Source organism: Entelurus aequoreus, linkage group LG04 (genome assembly GCF_033978785.1).
Source record: "Entelurus aequoreus isolate RoL-2023_Sb linkage group LG04, RoL_Eaeq_v1.1, whole genome shotgun sequence".
Taxonomy (NCBI): Eukaryota; Metazoa; Chordata; class Actinopteri; order Syngnathiformes; family Syngnathidae; genus Entelurus; species Entelurus aequoreus.
Genome location: NC_084734.1, coordinates 38,251,578 through 38,271,306, shown reverse-complemented (window position 1 = coordinate 38,271,306; position 19,729 = coordinate 38,251,578). Strand labels below are relative to the sequence as shown.

The 19,729-nt window shown below is 42.7% G+C and overlaps 2 protein-coding genes and 1 non-coding gene across 3 annotated transcripts in view; 1 reads left to right on the top strand and 2 right to left on the bottom strand.

Annotated features, from left to right (window-relative positions):
- LOC133648572 (intraflagellar transport protein 172 homolog) overlaps positions 1-15,786 on the bottom strand; it is a 28,457-nt gene extending 12,671 nt beyond the window's left edge. Inside the window, exons 1-29 of the mRNA XM_062044799.1 lie at positions 15,575-15,786; positions 15,155-15,298; positions 14,907-15,019; positions 14,799-14,838; positions 14,661-14,726; positions 14,438-14,517; positions 14,268-14,355; positions 13,755-13,969; positions 13,569-13,692; positions 13,388-13,483; positions 13,116-13,277; positions 11,708-11,761; positions 11,505-11,608; positions 10,734-10,819; positions 10,321-10,433; positions 10,044-10,211; positions 9,804-9,940; positions 9,585-9,692; positions 7,991-8,075; positions 7,821-7,913; positions 7,646-7,723; positions 7,083-7,331; positions 6,901-6,979; positions 6,699-6,819; positions 6,080-6,224; positions 5,287-5,376; positions 5,104-5,201; positions 4,883-5,018; positions 4,694-4,810 (exon numbers count right to left, since the gene is read on the bottom strand). Coding sequence (XP_061900783.1) covers positions 4,694-4,810; positions 4,883-5,018; positions 5,104-5,201; positions 5,287-5,376; positions 6,080-6,224; positions 6,699-6,819; positions 6,901-6,979; positions 7,083-7,331; positions 7,646-7,723; positions 7,821-7,913; positions 7,991-8,075; positions 9,585-9,692; positions 9,804-9,940; positions 10,044-10,211; positions 10,321-10,433; positions 10,734-10,819; positions 11,505-11,608; positions 11,708-11,761; positions 13,116-13,277; positions 13,388-13,483; positions 13,569-13,692; positions 13,755-13,969; positions 14,268-14,355; positions 14,438-14,517; positions 14,661-14,726; positions 14,799-14,838; positions 14,907-15,019; positions 15,155-15,298; positions 15,575-15,613 — 3,228 coding nt within the window. The 5' untranslated portion in view covers positions 15,614-15,786. The remainder of the gene's footprint in view (positions 1-4,693; positions 4,811-4,882; positions 5,019-5,103; positions 5,202-5,286; positions 5,377-6,079; positions 6,225-6,698; positions 6,820-6,900; positions 6,980-7,082; positions 7,332-7,645; positions 7,724-7,820; positions 7,914-7,990; positions 8,076-9,584; positions 9,693-9,803; positions 9,941-10,043; positions 10,212-10,320; positions 10,434-10,733; positions 10,820-11,504; positions 11,609-11,707; positions 11,762-13,115; positions 13,278-13,387; positions 13,484-13,568; positions 13,693-13,754; positions 13,970-14,267; positions 14,356-14,437; positions 14,518-14,660; positions 14,727-14,798; positions 14,839-14,906; positions 15,020-15,154; positions 15,299-15,574) is intronic.
- Positions 15,787-16,658: 872 nt separating this feature from the next.
- trnaa-ugc (transfer RNA alanine (anticodon UGC)) lies at positions 16,659-16,730 on the bottom strand. Its single transcript has one exon. It is a non-coding gene; the product is annotated as a tRNA-Ala (tRNA).
- A 136-nt stretch (positions 16,731-16,866) lies between these two features.
- On the top strand, positions 16,867-18,894 carry LOC133649194 (dynein regulatory complex subunit 4-like). Its single transcript, XM_062046028.1, has one exon. It carries the CDS (start codon positions 17,074-17,076, stop codon positions 18,892-18,894), a length of 1,821 nt encoding a protein of 606 aa, XP_061902012.1. The 5' UTR covers positions 16,867-17,073.
- The last annotated feature ends 835 nt before the right edge of the window (positions 18,895-19,729 follow it).

Sequence of the window (19,729 nt, the reverse complement as noted above, 5' to 3'; positions counted from 1 at the left end):
TCGACACAGTGTGATCAGAAAATTCCTGTTGTTGATTGATGACTTCTTGCAATCTTCTGGACAGACTCACCTGGCCAAAACATAATTCAAGGTGAGCAGAACCTTTCTTTTTAGATAAAATCTGCTTTAGGAGTCTGTCCTGAAGTCTGTAAGTCAAACACTGTTTTGTAATCCCAAACGCAGAGTTGTGATTTCGATAGATTGATTGCATTTTTGCAGAGCCTGCCATTGCATTAAAATTGTAAATAAGTGGTTAACTCACGTCATTGTGTCTCGATTACCGTGACGGGCAGTTTCATTGACGAGTGAACTAATAGTTGGGTGTGGCTCACCCTGGGTAGTTGGTCGCCGCCTAAAAGAGTAACGGGTTGAAAGATCCCAGTGAGATAAGACACTGAAACGTAAGGAAGCGGGTTGATAGATCCCAGTGAGATAAGACACTGAAACGTAAGGAAGCGGGTTGAAAGATCCCAGTGAGATAAGACACTAAAACGTAAAGAAATAGACACAATGGCCTTGGAGTGTGACAAACAGAAATGTGATGGCGGTGGGGCAAAATGTGATGATTGGCTGCCTTTCAATGATCAATTGAATGTGCTTTTGGTGACAATGGAGGCCGCGGGGCGAGACAAAAAGGAACGATGTAAAGTAGTTAAGGAGATGACTCGAGCACAGGGCCAGGAACCTAACGGTTCCTGGCCGTTAGGTTAAGCGTTTGACGAACGAGAAAAGGAAGCTAGAGGGAATTCGAATAAGCGGAAGCTACAAGGAAAAAAGAAAAGCAGCTAAAGAACTGATAAAAATTGAGATAAAGAGGAAAAAATGGACTGATTGGTCTTTTGCCTGCCGCGCATGCGCAAGACAACTCAAACGACCCCCCCAGACTTTGACTAAGCCACCCCCCTATGAAGTAAACCCGGTCCCATCTCTATACCCACTTGACTGTCACAGGAGGAGCCCTAGTGGTCGAAGCAGAAACAAACCTCTCTGGTCCACCCCCTCCTCCTGTGACAAGTGAGGGCGGTGCTAAAGCAGCTGCTGCTCTAAATTCAAACTCTCCTCCAAGACTAACGCTAACTCCTGAGTGTCAATCATCTCTGGTGCCTAAGTCCCAAAATAACAGCCACTCATCAGAAAACCTTCCGAGTATGCCTAATCTGACTAGGCAGCAGATAGTGCATGGGTCAATGCCAAATTCCTCACGGTGCATGCCAGACCATTTTGTTGACATGACTGACTGTCTCCAACCCCCCAAATGCCCTCCCCCTTCCTGCCCAGAAGAAGACAGCCTCTCACGTGCACATCAGACACAACAGAGCCAGCCTTTGTGGTCTCCTGTAGCTGCTAGTGGCTCGCTACAAGGCTACATTGACAATATCCCGGACGAGCCCCCAAATTGTTGCGTAGACCGCTCTTCCTCCCAAGGATTTTAAAGCTGCTGTCCACTCCCAAGTTCTTTTGATGGCAAATAAGCTGATGTTAAATTGACCACCAAAAGCAGTAGTTGGTATTTCGTTGTTTATTGGCAAAGCTTTGCCAATAATGAGACCAGCCTTGCACAAACTATCCCGATGCGTGGCTCTATCCGGTCTGCCTTCTTCTTCCCCTCCCCGTACTCTTCTACCACATTGTTTTGTCTACCGTTTGCATTCCAGAAGCTTCAAGGCCTCCACACAGTCAACCTTTTACTAAGCAGACAAATTGGAAAAGCACTAGCTGTTTTGTAATATGACTATGGAAGTAAAAAGTAACACAAAATATGGATATATGGAAAAGACCTGGTTCCATCACTCCCCCTTTAAGATCTTTTAATAAGATCTTTACTACTAGTAAAACACTTCTAAAGCACGCAGGTGCAGGGAACCTATGGCTCAGGTGGATGACTAGCATGGCTAAGAGCCAAAACCTGGGTGACTGTGTTGCTTGTTCTGCTGGACGTCCTTTTCCCCACACTTACCCCGCCCCTTTTAAGTTGACTGACATAAATGGCTCAAACTGTCTTATTTCCTTGTTCTCTAAACCTATGCCACCAGGGTGCGATTTGTTGGCTAGTGTGTACCCTCCTGTTGACAATTCCACCCGACTTCTTCCATTTGTGGCCCAAAAGCTGAATTACACGTGTTTTCAATTCAAAGGACCCTCTTCGTCCCCCAACAAATTGGGTGACATTAACCCTTCCTGGTGCACCACACTGATAGATGGCTCAAGGATAGGCCCTTGGGCACGAGCTAACTTATTCTGGTATTGTGGGGAGCACAGATTGTACATTAGAATTCCAACGTTATCCGTAGGGCTTTGTGCTATGGTTAGACTGGTGACCCCACTCACCCTAGTGGGTACCAAATTAACTCCCCTTGTAACTCCTGTCTCAGCTGCCACTCTAACTCCCCGCCGACGCCGCCATGTTTTATCTCGGAGGAGTGTAACGGGCTCCTTCGATTTGATGAGAAACCCTGATGGTGTTTACTTTGATGCAATAGGCCAACCTAGGGGGGTCCCCTCACAACATAAATTGTGGTGTGAATCCTGTGCAGGTTTCGAAAACCTTCCTATCATTGGTGCTATTTTCCCTGTGACGGCTACTAAAAATGTTGAACGCATTAACTATTTTTTTTATAATCTGTTGAGACTGACCAACCTGACTCGTGACGCCGTTGAGGGACTTGCTGAACAACTTGCCCCGACCTCCCCCATGGCCATCCAGAACCGCATAGCCCTTGATCGCATCCTAGCCAAGGAAGAAGGTGTGTGTGCAATGTTTGGTGACCAATGCTGTACCTTCATTCCTAACAACACTGCCCCCGATGGCTCAGTTCAGAGGGCCTTAGAAGGCCTCCATGCCCTGTCCAGGGAACTTACTGAAGTTTCAGGGGTCTCTGACCCCTTCAAAGATTGGCTCCAGAGCACATTTGGCAGGTGGACTGACCTAATTAAGTCTGTCCTGGTCTCAATTGGAGTTTTTTTGGCCATCATAGCCTCATGTGGTTGCTTTATCGCCCCTTGTGCTAAATCTTTATGCACCCGCATCATTGTTAGAGCTGTAGAAGGTCAACCCCACCCTGTTTCTGGACTCGTTATGTCTCTGAAGGGGGTCGAGCAAAATGGAGACTTTCGAGAAATGTTGGTTTCCTTCCCCGACCATGACGACTGTGACGTGGACTCCCTCCATCTATCTCCAATGTAAATATGCTGTTGTTTTATTGCTAGCTTGCTCAAAGAAAAAAAACAGCACCTACTTTAATGTGGGGCGTGCTTTAGAAGTGTTTTACTAGTAGTAAAGATCTTATTAAAAGATCTTAAAGGGGGAGTGATGGAACCAGGTCTTTTCCATGTATCCATATTTTGTGTTACTTTTTACTTCCATAGTCACTTTTTACTTCCATAGTCATATTACAAAACAGCTAGTGCTTTTCCAATTTGTCTGCTTAGTAAAAGGTTGACTGTGTGGAGGCCTTGAAGCTTCTGGAATGCAAACGGTAGACAAAACAATGTGGTAGAAGAGTACGGGGAGGGGAAGAAGAAGGCAGACCGGATAGAGCCACGCATCGGGATAGTTTGTGCAAGGCTGGTCTCATTATTGGCAAAGCTTTGCCAATAAACAACGAAATACCAACTACTGCTTTTGGTGGTCAATTTAACATCAGCTTATTTGCCATCAAAAGAACTTGGGAGTGGACAGCAGCTTTAAAATACTTGGGAGGAAGAGCGGTCTACGCAACACTGTCCATTGTCTGTGTACATAATGTACACTACTTTCGAGAATGACAAACGGAACAGTGTGTTTACTACGTTGTTGTTTTCTTGTGATGCAGCTGTCAATGTAATGATGTCATGATGCAGCGGTCAATTAAAAACCTCAAAGCCTTATATCAGGGATCACCCAAAAAAACATTTGTTTGGAAGAAATTAATTCATTACAGTGATGGGAAATAAGCATTCCTTTAAAATAAAAGGTCTGTTTTCACTAATTTTTAGGGCAAGGCTGGCACCATATAGGATTACCCGTAGTCTGTTTTTGCAAAAATAATTGTTTGGAGTTTGGAGAATTTGTACAAAAATATAAACATTTTATTTTTGCAATAAATGTTGTATTTTTCATTTTGGTTGTTAGAAATGATTCAATTGTAACCCACATCAGCAGAATGGCTGTTTCAATAAAAGTTCCACAAAAAACATTGATTTGAACCAGTGATTCTCAAACTGTCTAGTGGTACACAGGCTCTATCTAGTGATATGCCAAAAAAAATCACTTAATTAAATATAATTATTTTATTTTATTCATTATTTAAGTGCAGTTTTATTTTCCTATATTCAAACACAGTTTTACTGTTCAAACTGTGTGTAATGTTACAGTGGCCAGAAATATTTAATATACTTGTTAAATAAAATCTCTGCCTTGTTTTTAATGAATACTTAGATGTACTACGCAACTATTTTAATGTTGGTCATTTTGGTGGTACTTGGAGAGCCAAGTGTATTTATTCTGAGGTGGTACTTGGTGAAAAAACGTTTTGAGAACCATTGATTTAAACAAAACAAGAAAAAATTATTTATCTGTTTTTGCGACTCAACTTTACATATGGACAATCGTATTGGGGCACATTCTACCTGCATGAAGTAAAAAGTTCAGAAAATATCCAATTACTGATTCATTGATAATGAGACGATTTGATCCAAACATAAAGGAATGTACCCTATATGCATCCTCCCACATGTCATGAAGTCGGTACATGTTGACAGCAGCCTTCCAGTCTTTAGCTTCCATCAGATAATGTTCCGCCTCTGAGAACTTGGACTCTCCCTCCAGCTCCTGCAGTCACCACAGAACATCAGTCGTATACAACCTGTAGCCAGTATGGACAAGGCAGAATCCGGAGCTCACCTTGGCCAGGTGGAGGTGGGTCTCAGTCAGTAGGTCGGGGTGATGTTTGGCTACCAGGCGCACCACATCGTCAAACATCTGCTTCTTCTTGTACATGGTGATGGCCAGATCCGTCTGGCTCACTGTGGAGAACAACCTGTTTGGCCATGCGGACGTGGACGTGTCAGTCATTGGATAAATTATGTTCCACTAACGATAAGAAAGGCAGAAGCTACATTGACCTCTCAGCCTCTTTTAGTTTGCCATCTCGCTCCATCTCCTGAGCCCGGCGCACGTAAAGGTCATTGACCTCCTCCTTGCTCATGCACTTCAGGGCCAGCTGTGTCACAAAAGAAGTACCATCAATAGACCTGCAGCGTGTTTAATACATCATTATATATTGATAAATCCTTCAACCTACTGACTTTGTGAGCCTCCTCCCAGCATCCTGCAGCGGTGTACATGTCAATTGCATCTTTAATATGGCCTGCCCTCACAAACAGTTGCTCTGCCACCTACAGAACATATTGAAAACACATTCAGCAACTATTGACATTTAAAATGTCCATGTTACATCTGCTGTGGCTGTATGAATAAGCATGGACTGATCAAAGTTTTGATGGAAAGATGGGAGAATTAGGGAAGCGAGGAGACAAAACTACTGAATGCGGCACATTTTGCCAATTAAAAAGTGTCACGTCATTGCTTCTTCTGTGAAGTGGCAGGTATGGCTATGTGCGCAGCTTGTCTTTGTTAATATAGTTTGCAGACAATTACACTTTCCTCCAAAATGCACAGGTTGGGGAGCAGCAAGCTTGTTATCTTAATTACTTTGCCAGAACGTTCCCGTGGCGCAAAGAGACGCAAATAGATGACTATTTTCAGTCTGGTACCGCCTGCAGAGGCGGTTTTGCTCAGCTAAGCTCATCAAAATCACCCTGCATTGCTTTATTCCTCACTTTGTATTATCTAATCTTCTTCTCACCGTCAGCACTAATTCCCACCGCTGTGACAAACTTACAAACACATGTCGCTAATAAATACAAAGTGGCACCTAAGGGCTGTCAACATGACATTTGTCTAGTCAAGTACTGCCACATCTGCAACTTTGGCTACTCAGCAATATTAGTGCTCAGTAAAACATGTTCAAAGCAGGCTACCGAAGAATTGTGAATAGATTTTTTCCGGTGTCAATTAAATTATGTAAACTGTGCTCACCTCCAACTCCTGCAAGGAGGCGTAGTGCTGTGCTATCTTCAAGCAGTACACTGCGGCGGACGGATCCTCATTTAGCTCCAGGATGTGGACCGCTTTTTTCCACTGGCGAGCTGCGATGGCCGCCTCCACGGCTTTTCTGGTGCAGCTGCAGTGTATCCAAAAGGAGAAGTGACATGTAACATGTGGACATTGTTCAGTTTTGATTGACAGTCAGAAGGTATTCCTTTAACAATACAGAAGATCCCCACCTATTCACGGTATCACATTAGCTTTGTTTGCTTATTTGTTAGTGTAAAATTTAACCTAAAATCTGTTTAATAAGTCGAAGACACATATTGGGGTTAAAAGTATGATTAAGGTAGGCATTTTTTTTATTTTATTTTTTTTAAAGGTCCGTAGGGAGTGGGGGGTTCTTGGAAGGTAACCCAACAAATAGCAGGCATCTACTGTGTGTTTATTATTCTTGTAGTGTCTCTAAAATGTTGTCCCTCTGATGGAGCTACACAAGAACATTTTCTAACACTGCAAACTGCAAGCATTAAAGTAAATGTGACTCATTCTTCCTGCTTTCCATCTGCCCAAGAATGTTTCTCTTCACTCGTCCTTCCCCCCTGCCTACCCCGCTTCGATGAAGTGGGTGATGGCTGCGTCCATCTGTTTCTGTTGGATCAGGTAGTCCCCCCAGGCCTCCTCCAGTTTCACTACCTCGGCAGGGAAGGCGTGGCGAGCCAGCTCCACGGCTACAGGATGGACCGTGCCAGATAATAAGTTGTTCATTTTGCTAACACACAATCAATGTGTTTGTGATGGTGATGACCTACCTTTACTGAAAGCATCTCCTTTGCGAAAGCACTCCAAAGCTCTCTGGTGGTTGTGTGTCTTCTCGTACAGGTCGCCAGCCTGTACAACAATGCACATTCACCGTGTTGTTGGTTCCGGGTCACACGAACCATTGATGACAACCTGTTTTATTTATAAGTTGTTGTGCCACGGACATCGCTACCTGCTCATAGTACTCAGCCTTGACGAGGTTGACGGTGATGCGGCTGACAGTGTCGCTGTTATTGACAATGTTCGACTTGCTCATGGCCAGGCGGGCGGCTTTTGCGGGAAGCCCCGCCTTCAGGTACAAGTTAATGGCGCTCTGGAAGTCTCCCTCGTTCTCCTTGACTTCGCCGGCCTTCTCGTGCTGACTTGTGTCTGTTAACCACTGGTAATAGTTTCCACGCAGGGTCTCCAGCTCAGGGTGGCCCTAAGTTCAGTCAACAGAGAGCAACAGATTGGGGCGGTGTGGCTCGGTTGGTAAAGCGGCCGTGCCAGCAACTTGATGGTTCGAGGTTTGATTCCCGCTTCTGCCATTCTAGTCACTGCCGTTGTGTCCTTTAGCAAGACACTTTACCCACCTGCTCCCAGTGCCACCCAAACTGGTTTAATTTTAGCTTAAAATATGTCACTATGTAAAGCGCTTTGAGTCTCTAGAGAAAAAAAACACTATATAAATATAATATTTAGTCAGTCAGCGTGTTGCAAAACTGGATAAAGAATCACAGACTGAGGTCTTAGTACCTTTGCTTCAGCTACTGCGATACATTTGTCCCACATGTGGAGCTCCTGGTACATCTCTATGGCCTCATCGATCGCGTTCTGCAAAGACAAAGGAGACCCCCCAACACACACACACACTCACATTTATTGGAATCATGTTAATCTAATTGCACTACTCCCAACATATCTGACAGACCTGCTCCATGTAATGCATTTCAGCCAGTTCAATGTTCTTATCCAGCATGGCCATGCGCACCTGGACTTGATAGAACGCCATGCCATCACCGCCCTGGATGAGGCACATCAAAGCCTTATTAACTTTTTATAGACGTCATCTCATTACACATCATTAGACATAAATCCCACCATTTCCTGGGAAACCTTCTCAGCTATCTGGTTGGTTTGATGGAGGTAGCGAAGAGTGGAGACATCTCCCAAAGCTGCAAAACACCTGCAGCACAACTCAAGAAAGTCAATGGCTGGGATCTTTTTGTAATTGTATTTTAAAAATGTATTATATATAAATCTCATGGACACTGTTTAAAATTATTTTTTACAGAAAACTGTCAGTTTTGATACAAACATCTCCTAATGAAAATGTGATGCATAATTCGGCATGACCAGTTTTGGTCATTTTACCTTAAAAAAGTCGTTAGTTAGTTTAAATTACTTCTCCCAAAAAGTAATTGAGTAAGTAACTCAGTTACCTCATTGTAAGAGTAATTAGTTACTCAGCAAGGTTACTGACCTTATTTTTCTTTTTGGTATTTGTATACGTTATTACGTTTGATAACATCTTTAATGTCAAAGATGTTTACGTTAACTGATTTAAGAACACAACACTATATACGGTATTTCAGAACCTTTGGCATTTATCTGAACGCAATAGATTGCAGTCTGCCATATGACATGCATAGAAGTAAAAATGTATTAAAAAAATAAATATTCCGTAAAGTAACAACATTAAATATTGAAAGTACAAAACCCAATATGGTAACAAAAATTTTAATTTAGGTCAAAAGACACAAAAGAACATTTGGCCTTTAAATAGTACAATTCTCTGCACCTCTATACAAAAATACAGCCTGTAAAAACTTTAGATAAAACCTTTTACCAAGTTTTGGGCAAACAAATGGTATTCAAGTGAAACGTTTAAAAACGTTCCTGGATGACATTCGGACAATAATTTGTGTATAAATATTGGGGTCTTTTCTTATGCTAATTTTAATCATTAAAGCGAGTAATTCTCTGATTCATCATGATTAATCCAAATTCCAAAATGTGAGGAATCCTATTCCAAAAATTGGCTGCATTTCGGCTTGGGTTTTGGGTTAGCAACAGCAATAAGTGCATGTTGGTATGTGTTGATGTGAGGTGCGATTTTAGTTGCTTGAGGCAGACGTGGATAAACGCGTTTTTCCTGGACATAGCGTGCATGTTACATAAACATTCTTGGCTTTAATTTCAATGAGCAAAAAGTAGTGCCGGTACTTGGAGTTTGACAACGCTACCTTTGAATTTCTCTGGCTACGGCTCGTCGCTATTATCGCGCGTTTGTTGCTTGTCAGATAGAACGTGCAGTGAGAGAGCGTGAGCAGGGCATGATCCGCCCACCCAGCCAACATCTTCAGTGCATTTACAATGGCGTCATCATCTCCCCCGTCCCCTCTCTGCAGGCAGCTTATGTGTGGCCGAAACCAGACACCTTGCGCTTCATTCAATCAAACTGTAGTAACGAGCCACTTCACATTCTCAGTAACAACAACGGCGTTGCAACGATGGCAACAGTAATTAATTAGATTACTCATTACTGAATAAAAAACTTTAGTATAACGCCGTTATTACCAACACTGAGCATGACATCTTGTTTTTCAGCACAGAGGAATAACACTGCAGAGAATAGGGAGACAAGCAATAATGTGCTATGGTAGGTGTGTGCCTGTGTGTAAACGATGCAAACCTTTCTGCTATGTGAACCTGGCGGGCCTCAAGGGCCAGATTGCGGAGCGTCTTCCACATGGCTTCAGTCTCTGGTGACATCTCCAGAGTCTCAAGGAAGGCTGTGACACTGAAGACAACACACACACACACGCTGCAATGTTATGATTCTTGAAGACTCTTAATGGCAACACTGTTTACAAAAACACATTATAATATGAACATGGCGGAGTAGGCGTACGCTCCGTAGTCGCCATCATTGACCGCTGTGCCAAACTCGATGAGGCTTTCATCCAGTGTATATGTCACCGTATTGACACCTTCGGTCACAATGACGTCCGTCTTCCCTTCGGCTCTTTCCAAATCTTTGATGTCCCCCTGCAAAAGAGAGAGAACGCCAGGAGGACCTGGTTATTATTTTATTATAATTTGTTTATTCAGGAATTGTGAAGGCAATGACTTAACAGTGCTATCTCGTCACCTTGATGGGGAACATGGTGATGCTCTCTGGGCTGTCGATGCTGTACCATATGCAGAGGTTCCCCCGGTTCTGTGCCACCACCACGTCACTGCCGGGCACCCACTGGACGTAAGAGCTGAAACTGAGCAGCGTGGTTTTTACACCGCTCTCTATGTCGTACAGGTGCAACTGGAAAACAAACAATTGCATTATCATCACTATCATCTCTCGCTCTTTTCTTTGCCAAAGTGACGGTCTGTGCATTTTCTCCAACTTTCTGCTGAGGTTTCACTCTCACCCGCAGCTTCTTGTCCCGGAAGAGCAGTTTACAGCCGGTCTCATTGAGCTCCAGCCAGTCCACCTTGGAGTCGTGGCTGATGGTTCCCAGGGTGGACCCTGCCACCAGGTCCACTGTGGGAGGTGACATAAGAAAATAGCAGTTCTTAAGCTCTAAGAGGTCACTCCTGGCGTTGTATGAGGAGTTTTAATTAAACAAGCAGCCACACTAAGCAGTTTTTCTGCTTTAATGGGATTATTGTGATATCAGTTATGTGATGCATGGGGCCTATAGTATCTTTTTAATTCAAAACTGACTGTCAGCCTCCAAAGAAAAAGAATACATAACTGCTGTGCTGATACAATATATAGCTCACTGGTTATACAAACACACACACACACACACACACACAACACACACACACACGCATTTACCAACAGCGATGGTCTTTAGATCGACCAGGTATGCCAGCTTTTTGTTGATGTCAACTCCTTTTTGCTTCCTCTCATTGACACGCACGCTAGACACACAAAAAACAGACATCATTAAAACACAGCACTATACCCCCATCTAGTGTACATACCAAAACACATCCCTCTACCCCCATCTATTGTACACACTAAAAGAGAGCACTATACTCCCATCTAACGTACACACTAAAACACAGCACTATACTCCCATTATTGTACACACTAAAACACAGCACTATACTCCCCTTTTAGTATACACACCAATACAGAGCATTGTACCCCCATCTATTATATACACACTAATACAGAGCACTGTACCCCAATCTATTGTATACACTAAAACACAGCACTATACCCCCATTTAGTGTACGCACTAAAACGCAGCATACCCCCAAAACACAGCACTAAACCCACTTATCGAGTGTACGCACTAAAAAAACTTCCCTATTCCTCCCAGCAAGAATACAGACTAAAACACAAAACTAAACCCCCATCCCCATCTAGTGTACGCACTAAAAACATCCCTATACCTCCCAGCTTTTATACACACTAAATCACAGCACTATGCTCCCATCTACTATACACACTAAAACACAGCATGTACCCCATCTATTGTACACACTAAAACACAGCACTATACACACTAAACAGAGCATTATACATGCTTTTGTGTAAATACAAGTGGAAACACAAATGTGTGCTTTTGTTGTACACTGATTTCATTAGGTACTGTACCTGATGAGGTGAGGGTTCATGAATTCTGTTCTGACTGATCCCAGGACCTGGTTGTCGCTATACTCCACCAGGCTCAACTCCCCGGCGTTAAAAATCATGCACACCTATGACAAGACAATAAAATATAAACTTCTATTTACTGTATGTCTAATTTATTTGCTGCTGTCATTTAGTTCAGTTTAACTAGAAAAGACAGTACTTACTGACTCATTTTCAAAAAAAAACTTCTCGTTTCCCCCACCACCAGGCCACGGCACCTGAAAAAGAATCCTGTTATGAGTCAATTCTCTGCACATTAATCAAGGAAAACTGGACAGTGATACCTGTTCTCACGGTCTAACATTATTTTTCTTTATTGTATCTCAGTTTCTGTTCCAATAGGTCCCACAAAAGCTGAATCGTATGAAAACTGAAGCAATTTTTCCCATAAAAAATAATGTAAATCCAATTAATCTGTCCAAGAGACCCAAAAATATAAACACTAAGCCATTTTTTATAAACAATAATTATAGTTTTATGTGCAGAAAACAATGCAAATACAAATAAATGGCAGATGAAATCGATAAATAAATATTTAACATTAATTTATCTTTATTGAACCGCTTGAATAAGAGGTTTTTTTTCTTCAAATATTGTTGGTAAAGACGACAAGGGTTTTCCTGACATGTAATTAATTGTGGCGCCCCACCACGGCAAAATAAAAGCTGCCATAAAATAAAATGGTAGTGTTTTACTTACAAACCATTGTTAATTTTGACAGCAGTTTTTAATTGAGTTTTAGTCATAGTCTTGACAAAAATGGATTTTAGTTTTAGTCAAATATTAGTCATCTAAATTGATTTGGTTTTAATTTAGTTTTAGTCAACGATTACATCACCTTTTAGTCAGCTAAAATTACAGTAGATTTACTCATCACCTTTTAGTCAGCTACAATTACAGTAGATTTACTCAACAAAAATATTAAGTATAAAAGATGAGGCCTCTTTAAAATGTATTTATAAGCACTTTTATTTAGACTACCTGCAAAACATTTGTTTAACACAAAGGTTGCATGATATTATGGTCAGGAATGATGCAATTAGTCATTTTTTGCTACACAGGTTAATGCCAATAAGTATCTTTCAGGCAAATGTTATTATGACGTCATATTGACCATGCCTCGAGTCACGCGCTCACCGCCACAGGTAGATTGCCAATCTGGTGGAAACCCTGACAGCTATGAGCCGAGAGACAGAGAAGAAGAGGCGAGAACCTCACAAACGTCAACGTTGTAATATACTACAAGTTCAATATAGTGTGCTGGCACACAGAATATTCTTTGGCCACATGGTGAATTATTTTGGGGTTGTGCTCAATAAAAAAGCACAGAGATTGAGTCACTAACGCGTGGGATTGTTTGTTTGGGCACTCAATTTTGTGAAATGATACGCCGGCAAACAGACTAGTTTGTCACACAAAATGTCTGATCGTGTAATAAACACAACATTTTGGCAGTAATTTTCTCCATAAAAAAAAATGTGTACGAAATGTGTAGCACTAAATCTAGCTACAGCTGTAAACAAAACATTTTTTAGCCAATCACGCCCTGCCGTGGACAAAGTAAGCACCAACCTCACTGAGTTTGTTGGCCAGCATGTCTCCCAGCAGCAGCGTGTCGGAAGTGTGAGCCACCAAATAACGGTCTTTGCCCAGGATTTTCACCTCTTCTATCTCATAGCCATAGTAAGACTTAAGGACCACCCGTGCTTCTGTCGAGAGGTTCCTCACTATGACCTACAAAAGGACCAGGGAGGACATGTTGAGTCTCTAAATTTGTAGTTTTGGTTAAAAAAAATACATCAGTTAAGCGAACAGCAAAAAGATGATTGACAGTTTGTGTGTACCTGGCTAAGTCCCACATAGGTTACTTCAAACTTATTCCTATAGATGGTCCTTCGCAGACAGCAGTCAAATAGCTCCACACCTCCACATAGCGTCCCCTGTTACAACACCAGCAAATAAACAGCATCTATTGTATTCAGACATCTTTGCAGCTTACTGGGAATCACGAGTGGGAATATTTACAGCACAAAGACGAGACCCGTCCTTCTTCCAGGCCAAGCTGGTGATGGTATAGAGGTTGGTGATCTCTTTAGGCCTGGCCTCATCCCACACACCCCTCCTGGGAGCCCAGTTAAACACCCGCAACCTGGACGGGAAAGACAAGCGGTACATAAAAGGTCTCGACGGAGGACGGTGTCGCTCACTCACCTGTCGTAGCTCCCCAGCACCACCGACTGGCCGCTGGGGCTGCTGGCGGCCACCGTGAAGTCCCTCTCGGTGCGGTCGCGGCTGTAGTCGAATGTCTGCAGGATGTGACCTTCTCGGCTATAGGCCACAACCCTCTTGTCACAGCCTCCGACCACGATGCTGTTTGCACCCCAGGCAAGGGCGTACGGGGGGCACACGTGCGTCAAAAGCTTCCCCTGCAGTAGTGAGCAACCACCTTTGTTACAAACTCAGTTGCCACTTTGTTAGGTGCACTATTAAATGCCATCCATTACAAATAATTCTGTCCTTCACAAGGTAAAAAATGCTTACTTTTGTTTGACAATAATTTAATAATTAATAACAGTCAGTCGATGCAATAAATCTGTTTCTTCTATTTTCACACGTGTATGTGAAGTCCCTGTTTATGTGCAGTACTGTGCCTCTAACCCGATTGGCGGCCAAATGCTGTGTGTATCCCGTATGCTAAGGGACAATTGCGTCCTTCGTTGCTACCTGAGACTCTCCTGAACCTTCATCATCAAAGAAGTAACGAACAACGTTCCCGTTAGCATGTCCGCACAGGATGCCTTTCCCAGATACACTGAAAAGTAAGGACATAGGCTTAAAATAGATACTCGCACAAAAAGTTTTTTTGTGTTAAGCTATTAGAAAATAAGATTTACTTGGATGCGAGCGAGACAACACAGGACTCTGTGACGTAGATGGTTGACGACTTGTTGGTCACAACGTTGGCAAGGCGAACCTGTGATGAATTATAATTAAATCTTGATGGCGGTGAAGCACAAATCAAACTGCAGCGACACGGTGTACAAAAAGCATATATATTTATATTCATACCCTTCATAGAAAATACTCAGCTGATAAGTGTTAATGTCACTCTTTTACCTTTCCATCCACTAAACCATAAACAATGGAGTGCTCTGCAGGCCACATCAAACACGTCACTGTACTCTGAAAGAAAAATGATCATGCATGTCAAAAGCAACTTCCCAATGATGAACACAAACATGCATGTTTACTTACAGTTTGAATAAATTTGTTGCAAATTGTTTTCTTGTCCCCCCTGGAAAGCAAAAAATTTTTTTACAGCAACACATACAAAGTGAGGGATTTATGTGTTTTTTTTGCCACCATTCTTCTCCAATCCTGTAGACATAAATGATATTGTCAGACTGTCCGATGGCGATTCTGGTAGAGTCTGGTGAAAACGCCATGTCGTTGACCACGTAGCTCTGCTTTCCATACTGACAATAGACCAAAAGACACAACAGGCATCATGTAAACATGTAAATTATGCATTATTTGATGATAATCAAGGGAACGTTCTAGCTAAAATGAGAACTATATGCCAATGGGTGCAAATGAATCAAGTGTGCCACCTTAGAGTCAATGGGCTTAGTGGAGAACTTGTCCCTCCTCTCCCCCTGCTCGTCATACAGCAGCACCACTCTGTCCACAGTGCAAACTGCTAATTTGCCGTTATTTGGGGCCCAGGCCATGCAAGTCACTTTGGCCGAACCTTCCTAGGTGACAAAAAACATTCAGTGTCAATGCTCGGCATCATTTAACAGTTGCAAATGGTGGAGCTAGTGTTTAGGTAATGCAGCACCAGTTGACACGTCGAAGTAATACCACACCACATCCGTTATAAAGCCTTTAATATACCACAAATGCACTACATATATGTTTAAATACACCAACAAGCAAACCACATTATATTCTAGCCGCATTAAGTGTGACTTTTTAAACATCGCTTTTTAGCGTCAGCGAAATGAGCTCAAGCTAACCAGTAGTCTTACCTGCGGGGTTAGGAGTGTTTTTAGGTGCTTCAGTTGCATGGTGGCACCTCTGGCGCAGCCTCGGTGGAGTTTAATACTGTTAAATTAGTTGTTTTTTGTGACAAGCATTTTGAGAAAAACAACAAGTTGCGAGCCTAAATCCGAGGCGTCACCCGCTGCCATGGAGGCTGAGTTTGGGTTTTGCGTCCTCGGAAGTCCAGACTTTTTGCTATGGGAACAGTCGCCATCTTTATGACGTCACGACGAACATTACGAAATGCTATCGTAATTCAGACGCCACTGTTTAATTCTGATAGGGGAACTAAATCCCTACTGTCGAAACATGAATAATCTATGTATATATATTCGAAAATGTTTAAAACATGCTCAGAAGACATTCGAGCATTAGGAATCTGTGACGATACCAACCAAACCTACCCCCCCCCTCCCCCTCCATATCCCACACCCCGGATTGTAAATAATGTCAATAATTCAATGCATATACTCTGATGATTATCTTGTGTGATGACTGTATTATGATGTTAGTATATATTTGATAGTATATATCTGTATCATGAATCAATTTAAGTGGACCCCGACTTAAACAAATTGAAATACTTATTCGGGTGTTACCATTTAGTGGTCAATTGTACGGAATATGTACTTCACTGTGCAATCTACTAATAAAAGTTTCAATCAATCAATCAATCAAACAGTGCGCTGTTGCGCTGACTGATGACGTTAGCCATGTACCCGTTCTGAGAAATGGCGGCCTTCTTGTAAACAAACTGATCTCCTTAGTTACCGCGAGGCGAGGGCTTGTGGTGTGTTTAAAATACATGGTAAAGCTTGGTGTTTTTCCTAAAACAAGCACATTATATGTTTGTATAGGGTATGTTAATGCTTAAAAATACACGTTCACATACGTTGAATGAAGTTGTTTCTAAATATAATAATCACAACTTCAAAGGGCTATTAGCCTGTCAGCGCCAATGTGCAGTAAAAATACATTTGTTGACATACATTTCAGTAATTATGGATTTTTAAGATTTTATAACACGCAAATAGAAGCAACAGTTAATTGGTTTAAAAAAAAAAAAAAGAGTGGAGATGCCGGGGATTGAACCCGGGGCCTCATACATGCAAAGCATGCGCTCTACCACTGAGCTACATCCCCTTCCGGAATCTAGTAGTCTCTAATGTTATTTTGTATTAGTCACAAGTAGGCTTAACGTGTAAATGATGTTGATGCATTAAGAAAGCACTGAAATAGTAAAGTAGGTCTTGACCATGATGACACGTGTGTTTGTTTCCACAAGGAAGATGACATGTTGCCACAAGGAAGATGACATGTTGCCACAAGGAAGATGACCTAGCAAAGCTTTGAAGATGTCATTGGTGTTCACAGGTTGTAGCATATATGCTGCAAAAATACATATATGGTGTGTAGGGACTGTGGGTCTCCACGTAGCTAGTAGTTCTTACACTGTCCTTAGAGTCTGTAATTGAGCATAGCGAGCATGCCTCCTAAAAAAGGCAAAGGCAAAAAGGAAGGAAAGGCTCGTAAGGCCAAACCACCCCCAGAGCCTGAGCCTCCACCCGAATTGTCTGAGGAGGTGAAGGCCATGATAAAGCAAATCGAGCAGCTCCAAAAAGATGTGGAAAATGAACTAAAGGAGAGAAACAAATTCCAATTGGAGGTGGACATGATCCGCACTTTCTGGGAGGGCACCGGCCAAAAGCTGGAGGAGGCCAACGCCCGGCTCATCAACTTGTACAGCGAGATCGAGACAGACGAGCTCAACCACAGGCAAGAGATCAAAGAGTATTTGGGAGAAATCAAACTCTACAAGGAGGACTTCAAAAAGCATCAGAAAGGGTTTCACAAGCACGTGCACAAAGAGGAGGACGCGGATGTGAAGCCCTATGAGAAGGAGCGGGGTGAAATGATCCTGGACGAGCAGCTGGACATCGAGGACACTGTCAACACGGTAAAGATGAAGCACAACGACGACCTGGCCAAAAAAAAAAAAGAGATGAGGGAACAACTGCTGCAAACAGAGCAGAAGTACAAGAAAAAGCTGGAGCTGCTCCAACATGACCTGACTAACAAAGAGAAGACCAAGCTGAGTGAGAGAGAACATTACTGGAGCAGCCTCATTCACAGTCTCCAACAAGACCACGACAAAAGGTACAGAGAATTTGACGCTTTCCTTGATGAGTGCAAGAAGAAGGACCTGCGTCACAAAGACAAGGTCAGCAAACAAATTCAAGTGTTTGTCGCCACGGAAGAGAACAAAAAACAACGTATGGTTGGATCGCTGGATGCCATCATGTTAAAACAAGAGAAAAAAAAAGTCCAGACGCAGATCACAAAACTCCAGAAGCTCCTGAGAAACCCAATCAGGAAGAAGCACCCCAATGAAAAAATCAAACGTCAGGAACTGAGTGAATTGAAACAAGATTATGAGCTGCGTGATCAGAAGTTCAAGCAGCTTCAGCTGGACATTGACGAGCTGCACAGGAAGTTCCAGCAGAACATCCAGGACATCAAGCAGAGAGCAGATCAGGAGAACGCACAACTGGAAGCCACACTCAACTCCCTGACGGACAAACTCAGCGGGATGCAATCTCGAATTTGCTCGCAACTCTTCGGCATCAACCTCGCCACCCTGGGTGGACTGATAAACACAGCGGGGGACAACCTGACCTCGGCAGACCCGGGAACTACCCAGGAGCACTGGAGCCGGAATACCAGGCTCAACCAGACCGTCGCCTGGCAGCTACAAAATGTGAAAGAGCTTCTGCAGCGAGATGTTGAGACTGCAGTCAAGGAGAGGACCGCTCTGACCAAACTGATCAATGAAAAGATTGATGAGCTGTTCCAGGCAAAGAACGAGCTACAAAAAGTCACTTGGGACCTTTTGGAGGCAATAAAGATTAATTCTGGAAAAGTCCTGCAGGATTCCGCTACAGAACCCGTGGAGCCAGAGGTCCATCTCCAGGACGACAGGCAGCCGATGGGTGGCCTGATGGACGAGATTGGGAAAATTGCATGCAAGAATCCTGCGGACGATTTCGGAGCCAATGTGACCTCCTTGATATTTGACCCGGTCATGGACATGCAGCTGAGAAACACAAAGGAGCTCCTTCAGAGTCACACCGAGATGGCCACCAAGAGGCGGACCCAGCTGATCTTGCTGTTAAATGACAAAACGCACGAGCTGCACGACATCCAAAGCAAAGTCAAAGAAACCTATCTGCAGCTGAAAAGGCAGAAAATAGTCGCGTCTAAAAACCTAAACGTAGAGGATGCTTTGTTGCTCCTCACCATAATGTGACGGCCATCTTGCATCAAGTCAGTCATTATAAAACGATTGTGCATAATAAAAAAAAACATTTGCCGTAATGTTCTTAGTCTGGGTCTGTGTCTGTCTGACTTTTCAGTTCTGAAAATAGAACCATGAAAAACAATCTTAGTGAGACAAGCTAAGAACAATTGAGATTGAGGAAAGGCAGCAAGAAAAAGTACTGCAGTAGCGCAGGGGAGACTATGGAGTTTATTACTGCATCCTTTACAACTAAGGCACTTTAACAAGCTTGGCAAATGTCTGTTATCCTTATCAAGCAGACCTTACCTTGTCAGTGTCAATACAGAAACTCATTTTACCAGAAACATACCTACTTTACTATTAACCTTAGATGTTCCTTGTTTAATGATTGTTAGAAATATGGGTTACTTCACCTGATGAGCAAATGAGTTGAGCATTGACTGCTAAAAATTAAGAAGTGCCCTCAAAAAAGGTATACTCTCACAGTATAGTAACCCTCATGGTCTGTGTTAAACTTTACCTTAAAAACATTTCAATTGCTGAAGACCAGTCACATTTAGGGTTGTCAAAAGTATCGATACTTTCAAAGCTTCCTTTCATTTCAAAGATTTTAGAGAAAGAATTGCTTTTACAATGTCAGCTATTGAAATGCGGCTATTGATGTTTTTCAGTCCGGTTTTAAAGCCTTTCATAGCACCGGATCTGCACTTTAGAGGGTTTTTAACGACTTTTTAACATCCACTGATTCTGGCAATTCTGCTATTTTAATTATTTCAGATCTAAGTGCTGCATTTGACACAGTAGATCACACAACTCTCATTAGTCGCTTAGAACAATGTGTGGG